Here is a 14,106-nt window from a genome sequence, read left to right on the forward strand (position 1 = left end):
TTTTTGTATTTCCCCTGCCCTCATATAGGCAGACCCTCAAAGGCCAGGACAGACGTGCACTTTTGCCAGCATCTCTGGCACAAGTTTCTGATTCCAGGGTGCTGCTGGAAGACCAGTCCGAGATTGTTCCCCAATATGATTTGCCTGGAATAGATTAAGGGAGCTCCCAGGAGGTACTCTGTTGGCTATAATAATAGGGAATAACTAACCAGTCCGGCTGACTTTTGTGAATGTCTGTCTACTGCCTAACTTAAATCTACATGTTTGTTTTACTGGTATAAATCTGCCTTGGACAGACAGGCATCCCCTTTGGAACTAGCCTGACATATAGTTAAAAGAACTGACTCCAGTACTGATTTCAGTATGAGTTTATATAGCGGTCCAAAGATTTGCATCAGTGAGCAACAGCATGATCTAGGACAGGAAGGACAGTAAAAATGGAATACTTGTAAAACTCTGATGCCCAAAATAGAGTTTAGTTACCTTTCTATCTCCTGACAATGGTAACAAGTCTGGCTCTCAGAGTTATATGCAGGTATGTTATTTTTTTCCACTGAAGAAAAGTATTTTCCATGTTTCGCAATCCAGCATTATTTCTAATCTTACTGCCTCCAAATAGGCTTCTTTAGGATCACTTGTATCTACCTAAAATACATGGAGAGTTACAGAATTTTTAGATTTGACAGAAATCCTATCATATTCAAAACTGCTTGCAAAATACCATTTAAAAGTTTCCAAGAGTTATTGTTTAACAGTAATTTACAAATATAGTTGTGATTCTGTCTGAGCAGAAATTACCTATAAGCAAACTTTCCTCAGTATGGAACTTCTCAGTAAATGTGCTCACTATCCTAAAATCCTATCAGCAAATGAAGAAACCTTCTTTAACTGAGACAATCCAAGCTGCATAGCTTGGGAACCCTCAAGTCTTAAAACATACTTAAGTATACACACATATACACAATATAGAAAAACAAGTAAATTAAGTTTGATTTTTTTTTTCACTTGCCAGACTAGTACAATTAGATTCTCAAACTTCCCGTATTACTGAAAATCATCTATATTTTAACAAAAAATAAAGAAAAACTTTCATCTGTTTGAGAACACATTTACAATATACACAGCAAATCTTTAAAGTATATACTTCTAAAGAGTTGGAAGACTTAACTACATAATGTCAGAGGAAAATGTAAGAAGTTTTCTTTAGAGAATGTGGTACGAATATTACCTTTCATCCTACCTGGAAGTAGACTGCAACTGCAAAACTGATCAGTTTATTGCTTTAATTGGGAGAAGACATCAGTTTTCTTCCTGCAGATAAATCTTCCAGTTCCCAAACTGCCTGTTTATCCCCATCATATTTATGTTTTTTGTGTTTGTGTTTATTGTGCTCTCTGTTTGCATTTGCTCACTCCCAATCTGACGTGGTGAAAGTCAGCAGAACCAGCTGAACCATTCTCACTACTGTAGCATAACTCAACAAATTTATTCCTCAAGATTTTCTCTTTTATGATTGCTTTCAAAGGGACAATGTCATATTCAGAATTTGAATTCTTTTGCTGAAAATTAAGCTGTAGGCAGTTCAGGCCTGCATTCTCAACAGGCTTTGTAAAAAGGGCATGTTTGTGAATTTACTCAAGTGTTTAAACAATCATAGAAATTACCAAAAATATGTAAGTGTTTCAAGATACAAATGTTTGTTCTTCTTGCTCAGGGACTCAGACCACAAATAGTAAACACAACTCAATCTGTTCCAACCTTGATCTTCAAAAACAAGCAAGCAACCAAACTCAGGAAAATTTATGTCATCAGCTCTCCTTTCAGTTTACGTTTACTAAATCCCAACTTCCTTGCTAAGACTTCAGCTGAACATAACGTGTTACTTAAAATTCTTTAAAGCAAATGACATCCAAGTCAGAGACATCTAAGACACACATTTCCTCCCCTGATCTGCTTTCTCTCCTTCTTCCTCTTTCTTTTTAAACCCAAACTCAACCTTTAAGAATTACCTTTCAGTACTCAAATGACTGCAATGACCTATCTTTACAGAATATCAGAAAAGAACATAATGAAACTCCTTCTGAAAGAACACCAACTTATAATTGTCCTAATACTTCCCAGATCTTTATGCTAATCCATTGGAGGAACCACCTCCAGCAGGAACATAAGGCATGACTAATCGTTGCTTGAACTTAACGGAACTAATGTCTGTTTATAATATAAGAAATGAAGGCAAAAAGCAACACAGTGAATCTAGTAACTGGCTGCAGCAGAAATAATTTTGTTGCAAATTCTTACATTCTGATAGTTCCATGTAATACAAACAGATTTTATCCACTATAGCAGCTCCATCTTCGTTGGAAACAGAACTAGTCATATATCATAAGTAAAATATTTAAATATATTGCATTTAGATTTTTAATACATGGGTAATCTACACTTAGAACATTTAAAAATGGCTAAGAAGCAAAACTGAGGGACAAACCTTGTGGAAGTTCCTTCCTCCCTCCCTACCTGGAGCAAAATTTTTCAGTCATAGAGGAAATAAAAACATTTCTCTCTTCCAACTTTTGTTTACACGTAAAAAAATAGGTTAATCCAGAATATATACGGTATGTTTCAATGACTTATTTTTTCAGTATGAAATAGCATCTTCAAAAAGATAGTCATCTTAAATAGTCATCTTAAAATAATCCTGTGAAAATAAACACTCCCTGTAGAAAAAGCAGGAATAACATACGGGACTATTAAGCTTAGAATTTGTGCAATTTCTTTGAAGTGACTTTTTGTATAATAAAATGCAAACTACAAGATGGTAGACAGAAAAATATTTTTGAATTAAAAACCAAAATGCAAACAATGTATAATGTACAAATAAATGAAACAAACAAGAAACCTGCCTAGAAGAGAAGGAAACTAAGTGTTCATAAAGATTCTATTCAATTTCCAAGAAACACTTTTGTCTAGTATATTCACTGCATTTCTCAAATGCCAAGTCAGACTCAATAACAAGACTATATAAAGAAACATCATTTGGACACATAAAACATGAAGATTATTTTTTTTTAACCAATGTTGTATCAATCGCATTGATAATTTTTCTTATAGCATGTGATCAAATAAAACAGAAAACCAGAATGTATACATTGCTAATTTTTTAAGTAATGTTATGTACATTTTATTGCAAGTATATGCACAATGGTAAGCATAGAACTATAAATACACAATGTAATTAAACAGTAGAAAACAACAAGGATGTTACACATAACAAAGGAAAGAAAGAGGAGATACTATTTTCTTATGTAGCTGCTAAAAAGGGCTAGCGACGAGTTATGACAGTCTTGGTTTTAAGTCTTTACATATATTTCTACAACTTTTCCTCCAAATAAATCTCTGCAACAGCATTGCTTCTTTAAAAACCACATTTTAGCTCTTTCTATTGCATTCACTTCAAACTGAAGTGAAAACAACCCTTCATGTAACTACAAGCATCTGACTTAATTTGTATTCAGTTTTGCTTTTCAGGGTTCCTAGCAAGTAAAGCGTGTAAGTAGTTTCTTATGATACTTGGCTGCAATGTTGAAGAATAGAGTTTTGAATACACACTAAGTGACAATTTGGAGGAAAAAAAAAAAAAAAAAAGATTTTCTGTAGATAGTTCTTCCACCGGATGCTATATGCAGCAGCTCAGTCAAAAATTAGTCACCCTGAAGAGGTAGAGAGAATTTTAGCCTAGCATAGATCATCATCCTTGGCACTGCTATTTTCTCTCGTATCAGGATACACTTCCTACAACTAGGTAACAACACAGGCAAAGGGAAAAAAAGTCAGGGAAAAAAAGTTCCACCATTCCTGGGAAGAGCACTGTTTCATCCCAGTTCTCAGTTAATTAGCTTGCTGCTTATATCCAAGACCAAAAAAAAAGAAAAAAAAAGAAAAAGACAACATTTAGGGACACATTTACTCATCTTTGCTCTCTTTCCATTATCAAGTTCATAAATACAAAGAACCATTATTCACAATAAACTAACTCTTTTCAAAAATGGAAAAACAAACCCTGGAAACATTTCCACACCTTAATCCAGATGGGTCTTGAGGATGCTATTCAAGAAAACCATGCAAATAATTTGGTGCAGCTTTCCCAACTCATCCAAAATATATATATTTTTTTTTTAAATTAAAAGGTGGCAAAATCCATAGCATTTGTGACTAATTCCCCCTCCCCCCCATTTAAACTCAATGCAGAAAATCTTGGTGCTTTTAGGAAGGTAACGAATAAATAGTTTTCTGCACTGCTGTCATAAAATCCCATGTGAGTTACAAGACAAGACTACTTGTTCCAGCAATTAGGTTGAGAGGAAACATTCTAGTGATAAAGATAAATACATACTGAGCATGCTTGGGCAGAGCACTCCATTCTGAAGCATCCTGCTTGAAGAACGAAAGGTGACAAGGATGGTTCACGTCCATCAAGTGACCATTAACTCTGCTGCTACAAAGCAGACTGCCACACTATCACCAGGTCAGCAATGCTACCCCTGAAAGGGCTGTCATCCAGTTAAGAGGTACTGGTTGTACCAGTCCCCTGCCGTGCACACTGAATTCTTATTTATGCAACAAACATACAACCAATGAACAATATCACTTTTACAGAACTGGATCAATCCAGCTTTTTTTATAGGCATATTTCTCAATCTCCAGAATATCCCAAACAAGCTGTAAGTAAGATGATGAACCACCAACACAGTGAATGAGTCTCACTGCAGTTCAGACTAGTTCAGCCTTGTTTCACATCACTTCTTGTTTCTAGCGAAGGACATGATAAACAAAATAGCAATAAAAAAGTAATGTTAACTGCAGCTGAATAAAAGCAACAGAATTTATATTTTAACTTCTGAGGCTTAAAGCATACCTTTTTAATTAGCATTAAAAAAAATCTTTTTTTTTAATACAGTAACACTGGCAAAAGTTAATGGGAAGACACAGAGGATTGTGAACAGGATAACTGATGGATTAGATTACTTTTAAATTTTATTCTGCTTTGATCAACTGATGTTAATACTGTTTTTTCTTGGATTTGGAATAATTCTATTGCAACAGTCACATGCAGGCTGAGGACAGCCATTGGTTAAAGAAAAAAAAAAAAACAAAACAAACCAAAAAACCCAAAACAACAAAAGAAAGGGGAAAAAAAAAACCTAAAAATGAAAACAAGAAAAAAGTTCCAAAGTTGTATGTAAGAATTTTCCTTTCACTGAAGAGGGCCTTGCCCTTGCTTTAGGAGACCTGGGTAACTTCTCAGCTTCATTAGCTTTGTCCAGACATATCTGCTGTTGTGTCCCCTGGTCCAGAGCCTGTTTGTGCACGTTTGATGTAAAGGTTCAATAATTTCATCTGCAAATTTAAGCCAGAAATTCACTTTGTTTAGTATTTGCAAACTGTACGGACTGCAGGAATGGTACAAAGGAGACATTAAATTATTTTATTTTCCCCGAAAGTGAAATTATATTTTACACAGTTGATTCAAAGGTAACATACTTGCCAATGAAAACATCAAAACACAGCAAGATTTGTCACAAGGAAACCTCAAGCTTCTTTAAGGATGTAAAGAAGCGAATAATCTAGGGTAGCTAGATTGAGACAGATAGAATATTTTCCTCAAACTGCAATGCTGTTCTAAATAAGGCAGGATTTTTTTTTTTAAGTTAAAGTTGAGGCTTTAAGCCTCTAAGTAGAGTTGTTGATGCTGGTGTTTATTAAAGCTTCCAATACTGTCTAGAATCATATTCAACACAATCACTGCCAGAGAGTGTTTTGAAAAATATAACTGTAATATTCAAAGAGATACAAAATTAATTGTCCTGTTTTATTCTGAAGGACAAGGAGATTCACAATTAACATACAGCTGTTTGCATGCAAAAAACTCTATGTAAGCGATGTCAGTAAATATCCTGAACCAAAAAGGATCACAGACTGGTTACTATTCTTATTATTTCAAGTTAGAGATACTGAAAGAACAGATGAAAGCAAAATAACAAGGAAGGAGAATAAATAAAACTGCTGTATGTAACATCTACATATTAGATTTATTGCTTTCCAACTAGAACTTGCATGGAAAACAAGACAAGAAATACTGATAGGAAAAGCCATGCTGAGTATAGCCGTTATCACTACCACCTGGGATACAATCAGTAATTAAATCCATTAAACAGCAGTAAAAATATATAATTTAGTATTTATCTTAATGTTAAAGTTCGTAGACTTGCATAAATAAAAGATCTGTGGATTTTCAGTTTTGAACATTTTATGACCAAGTTACATTAATCCTCAGAGGGTTTCAGTAGCCCCGATATTCTCATTCAAGTACATACTTTCATGAAAGTTTCTGGTAATTGTAACCAAAATGCGAATGCACACATGCGACTGCGAACCGCGATTTCTTAAAAAGGTATCTTTTACTTACTTTACTGCCCGTGAGTTGACTGAGATGTGGTTTTAGTTCATCACCAATTACTGCATGAATGGCTACAAGGCAGAAAACACATGCCTTACGAACACTGCTCTCTGAATTATCATAACCCTAGAAAGCAATAAAATTAACATTAATACCTTATCAGTTAATGATTAAAAGCTTCAGAAAGCTATTTACTTATTTACTATAATAAACAGATTGAAGTCTACAGTAAATGAATGCTAGTGTAGCCCAATGAAGCATTTCGACAAAAAAACAAACACACAAATACAGAGCATGCACTTAAAGGCAGGCTGCTTATTAATCACCATTGATAATAATTTTCCAGACCGAAATTAAAACCCCCACAATCCTGTTCGTAAGTTACACTGAAAACAGAGCTGCTGTTATGCAATAGGTGAGTACGTAAAAGAAATTCTTCTAGATTATACAGATATTTACTTAAAGCAGAAGACCACTCAACTTAGAGCTTCCTTACTCCAAAGGAAGTATTCTCTCAACAGCCAAAGATTCTTCCGTTAATTCCCATCTTGTTCCTTAATGATTTTTCTTTTGCCGCTTTGCTAGTACCCCATGCCTGGCTGCCTCACTCACATCCCCTTCTCAGAGGGCCCCTTCTCTGCCTCTACCTTCCCGCAGAGGTATGGTTGGATCACACCCATTAAAAACAGAAATCTGCAGAATGCAGCTGTCAAACTCTGAAAAGTCTTTATCCATCATGTGCAAATTAATGTATCTTGGCTCTTGGTAAGGTGGGAAAGAATTTATTTTTAAAGACAAAGGAAGAGAAACCTCTGATTCCCTTCTCGTTTAGTAAAACCTTCCCTAACAAACTGCTCCTTCCCTCTTGTCTTCCCCAAACCCCAAGTGATAAAACCCTACAATTATACACAAATACAACATGGACAATTTCAGACCAAATGACTGCAACTTGGAAAAAGATACAAACAACAAAAAACTATCTTGTAACTAAAAGTATATGCCAAGCTTAACTATAACCAGTACTTTATATCCTACAGAGATTTCCTTTGAGTCCTAATCACAGTTCCAATTTAGCTACCTGCCAATCAAAGAGTTTGTTCCCACTATCTTGAGTTACTTTGGGTCAAAGCAGCTATCAGCTGAGACAAGTAAAATTCTTCATGAGAGTCGAGTAGTATTATTTTTAAAAAGTCTTTGCAATTCCTATATATACAGTTTCTTTTTTGTTGTCCGTTTTTCTTTTTTTTTTTTTTTTTTTTTCCTTTCTTCTCCCCTTACCTGTATTAGACCTGGCACAATCTCTGGTAAAAGCTGAGTAAGGGTTTCTTTAGATACTCTTTCTATGACTTTCGTCTGCATTTTGATTGCAGCCAGATTAATGGGGTAATCTGCAGTTTGGATAATTGGACAAAGAACTTTGATGCACTGATCTGGGCTAATGGAAGTGGCCAGCATGGAAGCAGCTTCTTCAGCAGATCTCACCACCTATTAAAGGAATAAATAAAAAACATGGAAAAATGATTTACAAGACACTGTTACTATGGTCTGTTATCAGGCAGTAATGGTCTTCAGTATAAAAATTTCCTACCAAGAGTTCTACAACATTGTAGAAATATGTGACTGAAGAGCCCTTTGAAAAAATCTGTTTACAAGATTCCAACTGTTGGACATAATTTCCTCTTCCCAATATTCTGTGACTAATCTATGTCTTCACAATATGTGTATCAGCTTTTCAAACCTGCTTGTTGAATCAGATCTGAAATTTCTCTGTTCTGCAATACCCTCCCAACTACATACTGAAATATCACCGCGTTTGTAAATCTGTAATTTCTTGTGTTTTCATTTGTTATTGGCTGTTAGGTCAGTTATCGCTGACAAGACATGTTTTCGCATTCATCTCAAAAACATGTTCAATGACATGCTTAGGTTGGATTGCTACCTCTGGAAGTCAGTCTAGCTGTTTCTCCTCCCCTCTAAGCTTGAAAGAAACTCTGACAAAAGAGTACTTTAAGCCTGAAGAGTATGCAGAACAAGAGTAATTAGGTGGGAAGTCAATAGGTACAGAATCTTAGGATACAACATGGGCACAAAAGTGAAAATTCATATCTGATCTTCATATTAGTGCAGCTGTGGCATCTGTCATCTACAAGACAAAACTTACATCAACCATCATTGATGTACAGAAACCTCCATAACTGTTTCTCTCCATCCTTGTCCTCTTTACTCTCTTTCATATACACAAAATCAAGAGAGAGAAAAAGCACAGTAACAGAGAAGGAAAGATGAGGACAAGACACTAATAAATACAATATACAAAACAAATCAAGACAGTGCAGGGAAAAGAGAAATGAGTATCAGATTAGTGACAAAAGTCATCGGTATGGGACGAACTGAATGGGTCAAACTTCAAAATCTGGAAGTCTAGAGTAAGTTCCATATAGAGTAAGTGCCCTTGCATGGGGAGGGCAGGGAGAAGATGTACTTATTCAATAATAAACCTGGATTCTTTCTATAGCATCAGTGACACATTTAATACCGAGGTGGTTACTGCATTTGTGTTTCTTCTATCTATATGCATTATCCTTTATTATGTATGTGTGCATCACAAACAGTTCTGAGCAAGATTACAGTTATCCTTCTGCTTCTGAATCCCCCCACTGTATCAGCCACAACCAACTCCTCCCTTTGATATGTCCCTGGGTGTTCTCCCTTAACAACATTCAAAGACATGCTCTTAACTGATGCAGAGCTGGCTAAAAACGGAAAGGGTTGACAATTCCTTGCTGTGTTCAGTCCCATCTCTCAACCATGAAATCCAAGAGCTTGCTGTAGTGCTCCAGGACATTTATATCTGTCTAAAGATGGCATACAAGGAAAAAACTCCCTTCAGTTACTCCTTGAAGAGCTATGATGACACATCACTGGTTACTACGTCCTCTAGGACAGCACACAAGGCAAATGTTATTAGGGCTGATAATAAGCATTTCAGAGCTCGTAAAACTGCAGGTTTTTTTTTCGTTGCACACACGTGTTAACTAATAACAGCTAAATGCTTGATTATTAAGCAAATTACTTCCTCAGTAAGATCTGACTAATTTCTCAAACATTTTTTGGACAGCTGTTTCATTTAATAATTTGTTGTAACTTCAAAAAAACTGAATAACTGATTACTAACCTCCTTATGAGGATCCTTATGCGCTTCTAACGTCTTCATGATTGTGAGCTCTGCATAATTCTTAAACCTTGCTGGCTGGTTTCTTAGAATTTCTCTTAGAACTTTCAATGCCAAAGCTCTAATTGCATGCTAAAGATTTAATATTAAAACATATGAGTTATGTATCTTTAGAACATAGATTTTAACATTTGTTCAGCAGCTGGAAGAGTCGTTGATAATGGAAAAATATCAGATTATTCTCTACACATATAGACAGTATGAACCTAGTGGTAACACACAAAGCCAGGAAAAAAAAAATCTTCAGTTTCTCACTCTTCGTGATCTCTCTTTTTGCAGATAATTCAGATGGCATATCATAAGCATGTTGCTAACCTAATTGAGTTATCTATGCTACCCAGAAGTCAAGTACAAACAATTTTACTCTTCACAAGTGCTGATAAAACCTTCATATCACATCATGCCAAAACATTTTTGATTTTTTTTTACATTTTAAAAAAATAAATCAAAAGCAAGTGTATTTTTGATCCTCAGTAATTTCAAAAACATGGCCCTTGTAGAGAACAATTAGACAGAACTCAGCCTCTTCACAATGAGCATTACTATATTTCAGAAATATGTTTTTAAATGCTTTGCCACACGTGATGTTTCAATATTCTAGATTCCACAGGGACTATTAGCACATAAGCTTTGAATCCCAATGAAAAACGTTTCATTTAATTTATCATGTGAGAATCAACAAGTAAGAACACTTCAGAAGGTATTACTGGTGCCCTTTTCACCATCAGAGCATTTAGATTTCATGAAATTTTTGTATTTCCAGTTTTTGCTTCAAGACTAACTGTAATTTGTGCCCTTCCTACAGTAACCCATACAAATTTCAAAGATACTGAAAGTAAATCATGTGCTTTGTTAACACCCTTAGCTGGATTAATCTGAATTTACCTCTTTATCTCCAAGAGTTTCAAGCAGCAAAAGCAGTATTGTTTTGAAGTGCTCATCCCAAACACCGAAAGACTCTTCTTGAGTTAACTTCATGAGCTCATACAGGGCAGCTTTTCTTTCCTCGACTCTTTCGTTATGGTTTGATAACTCTTTCAGTAACTCTGCAACCAGATCAGAATGGTCCATGGGAGGCTCTGTCAAAAAGTAATACAGAAAACACAGCTCTCAGGTCACTGCAAATAAACATTAGTACCTGCTGTACAACTGCAGGATATTTTCTAGGATGGCTAGCTGGCTTTATAGCAGGCTTTTATTTTTTTCCCAAATTTGTCTGCAAAAATTGCAATTTGGCTACTATATTTTCAGTGCAGCCAACACTTCTCAACACACTTGCAATAACAAAAAAAAACCTGTAAGCTAGTTTACTGCAAAAGTTTTTACACTTGCAATACCCAAAGTGATAAGTACTCTGCATCCTTTTAGATCTGATCTATACACAAAATGCTACCTTTTCCATATGACCCTTCCATCCAAGGTGATAAATTTGTCTTTTCTCCATTAGTATTACAGAATTGCTTAGACTTTAAGTCACGGTTCCACAGCAATTGCTGTTAAGAAAAACGGGGGGAAAAACGCACAAAAATGGTGCACGGTACACAATAGCTGAAATAGAAGCAAACCAGGGCCGTTAGCCCAACAGATATTCCCAACAACAGTCATCAAGAGATGGCTCTGGATTTTAGTTTTTATTAGAGAGGATTCCATGATGATGCTAGAACACATTAGTAACACAACCCATATTTGTAAACACTGGACTGCAAATAGAAAGATCTGAAAACAGTCAAGAAACTTAAAAATGGTCTTAATGAACCTTAAATACCAAGTTGTTGCTTTTACTCCATCATCAAGACCCATTTATGGCCTTTTAAGAAAGAAAAGCATACAGCTTCCATCTTGGCACTGAGACTTTTGGATAAATCAACAGAAACACACCTTTTTTTTCTGGAAAAAGGTTGAAAGTATTGGCATAAAATGCAAATGTTCCTGCACTGCATCTTTCACAAAATTACTCCAGGTATTAACACATGAAATACATTCTCCATAACAAATTTATTAGATCATATGCTTAAAAAAAAATCACAGCCCTTGAACATCTTATGTTACTGTACTCAATATTGTAACTTATAAATGCTGTACAAAGAAACAAGTAAAAGCTGAATACTACGTATTAAGTACCTTAAAATTACACAGTTACCTTAAAAATCACACTGGTTTTGCACCCAACATTCATGTTTGCACTCTGTTTTGTATGAACAATCAGGAGCACGAGCACTTGAAAGCAGAAACTTTTTTCTGCAAGCGCTTCTACTGCCTCTGTATTAATGCACGCTTTGCAGACGCTCTAAAGGGATCATTAATGTTTGCCTGAAAGGCAAACTGAAATTGCATTAGGCGAGTTATTAATTGGTACAGATGAGCAGAACGCACAATCACTCTTACAGAGGCAAGATCATTACTTCAATTACCAGAACTATAACGCTTGTTCTACCAAACTGTGAGGATTACAGCTATTATAAATCCTATTTTGGGGAATGCATATTGACACATAATTAGCAAAACTACCCATATCTGTTTGAATAAAAGTTGTTTGCGCTGTGGAAGTATCAGAATGAACAAAGTGGCAACTTGAACACACGGAGGGAAGGGGTAAAGACGGGAGAAGGTAGTAGCCATGTCCATGCAGGCATAAAGGGAGGAAAAAACTCCAGTAGTGGAGGAAATAGCTGGAATTCCCCAAAAACATGAAGACAACCAAGAGGGATATGCCTTCACAGTCTGCATTTTCCATTCCTCTGTATGGACTTAGCACCCAGTGTTTCATTTCCAAACATTCTCTAGATAAATATGGAGAAGTGTAAATCAAGTCACATTCAAAGTCTGCTCTCAAAGTTTCTTTTTCAGAAGAAAACAAAACACAAATGATAAGGAGTAGCTGCAACTCCTTTATTTGAATGAATTAAAACATGCATTAGAGATATAAATATTTGATGAGGAACAGCTCTTCTCAAACCAATCAAATAATATCCTTTTGACAGGATAACCAGTGTAGAGATTAAAAGGGAAAATGTGGTTATGTCCTAAATCTAGTAAAGATTTTCCTACTGTCACCCACAGGATTTTAATACACAAGTTAGCCAAGCATGGTGGCCAAAAAAGCCAATGGAGTGGGTGAAGAACTTGATAAATCACTTGCAGGGTGACTGGAATATAAATGGCTTTCTATTAATCTAGGACGGTATGAGTGACATCCCTGCTTAGGTCTGTGCAGAGCGGGTTCTGCTTGATGCTTTTGTTAATTATATCAAAGGAATATGGAGACCACTTATGAAAATCTGCAGATGACATCAATTTAAGAGCAGTTGCAAACATTCTGGAGAACAGGATAAAAATTGAAAATTCTAAGGATAAATCAGAGGAATGGTCTGAAAGCAGAAAAGATAGCAAGTGCAGGACCCAGAAGCAGGAATTTTAAGCCCATATACAAAACGTCAGGTAAAAAGGAAGATGTTTGGAAAACACAACCCATGGAAATAAAGTGAACTAAATAAGCTTCTTTGGAGAGGAACACTGGTTTCCAACAAGGGACTGTGGACTGCTTTTAAGGAGTCTGGAAGTGACTTTGCCAGGTTTTCCCTATGCTTTGGAAAAAGAGCATCTCCCTTGGAAAAAGAGTGCTAGCGGTTGGAATATTTAGGCTGTTAACTGAAAATCTGTTTTCTGTAAGAGGTGAAACACTCAAGTGGCCATGTGGGGTACACTGTGGCATCTCCTCCAACTGTTTGCAGAATATATGTTCTTGCCTCAGTGCTGTTAACAGGACTGTATGAGCAGCTAAGGTTCTCCCATCAAGCCCTCCATTTCTGCATCTTTCTCCCTATGACACGAGAGGATGGATAGCTAGGAGTCAAGTAAAAACAGGATTTTGTGTCATTAACAGACAGCAATTCTATAGAGTTTCTGAAAATTAAAACCTAACGTCCAATGAGTGCTTCAGGTTTATGAGAAAAGCATGCAGCTCCTAATTGAGGAACTGCAGGCACGAAGTATTTTATGGAGTATATCTTTTTCATGTAGACTTTTTCAAAGTTATCTTAGATTAAATTCTAAAAGTAACACAAATATGACAGAATGCACGTGGTAGAAGTAAAACTTAAGGGCGAACACAGGAATGAATGCAAGTACTTCGTTAAGACACATTAAAGAGCAGACCTAAATAATGCATTGCACTACTCCAGCCAGGACACACTAATATGGGATGGAGAGGCTTCCCTCCAGCCAGTCATGAGTTTTTAAAAAACCTGAACGTGCTGGTGCAGCACAGACTGCATTTGGTTTAATGCAATATCCACAAATATGTTGTCAGAAGGTATAAAGAGGCTTAACCCATGTAACAACAGGATCCCTGTAACACAGAATCTTGATCATAAACTGGCTCTGTATGTAGATGACAAAGGTATTTAGTTATTGATATTTA

The 14,106-nt window shown here is 35.9% G+C and overlaps 1 protein-coding gene across 44 annotated transcripts in view; it reads right to left on the reverse strand.

Annotated features, from left to right (window-relative positions):
• Positions 1-2,753: 2,753 nt before the first annotated feature.
• CLASP2 (cytoplasmic linker associated protein 2) overlaps positions 2,754-14,106 on the reverse strand; it is a 152,895-nt gene continuing 141,542 nt past the window's right edge. For all 44 annotated transcript variants that reach the window (XM_086615121.1, XM_086615112.1, XM_086615123.1 and 41 more), the window contains 5 exons: positions 10,572-10,765; positions 9,630-9,758; positions 7,733-7,939; positions 6,464-6,580; positions 2,754-5,394 (listed from right to left, as the gene is read on the reverse strand). In XM_086615121.1, coding sequence (XP_086471247.1) covers positions 5,308-5,394; positions 6,464-6,580; positions 7,733-7,939; positions 9,630-9,758; positions 10,572-10,765 — 734 coding nt within the window. In that variant the 3' untranslated portion in view covers positions 2,754-5,307. The remainder of the gene's footprint in view (positions 5,395-6,463; positions 6,581-7,732; positions 7,940-9,629; positions 9,759-10,571; positions 10,766-14,106) is intronic.

This window comes from Tauraco erythrolophus, chromosome 7 (genome assembly GCF_009769465.1).
Source record: "Tauraco erythrolophus isolate bTauEry1 chromosome 7, bTauEry1.pri, whole genome shotgun sequence".
Classification (NCBI taxonomy): Eukaryota; Metazoa; Chordata; class Aves; order Musophagiformes; family Musophagidae; genus Tauraco; species Tauraco erythrolophus.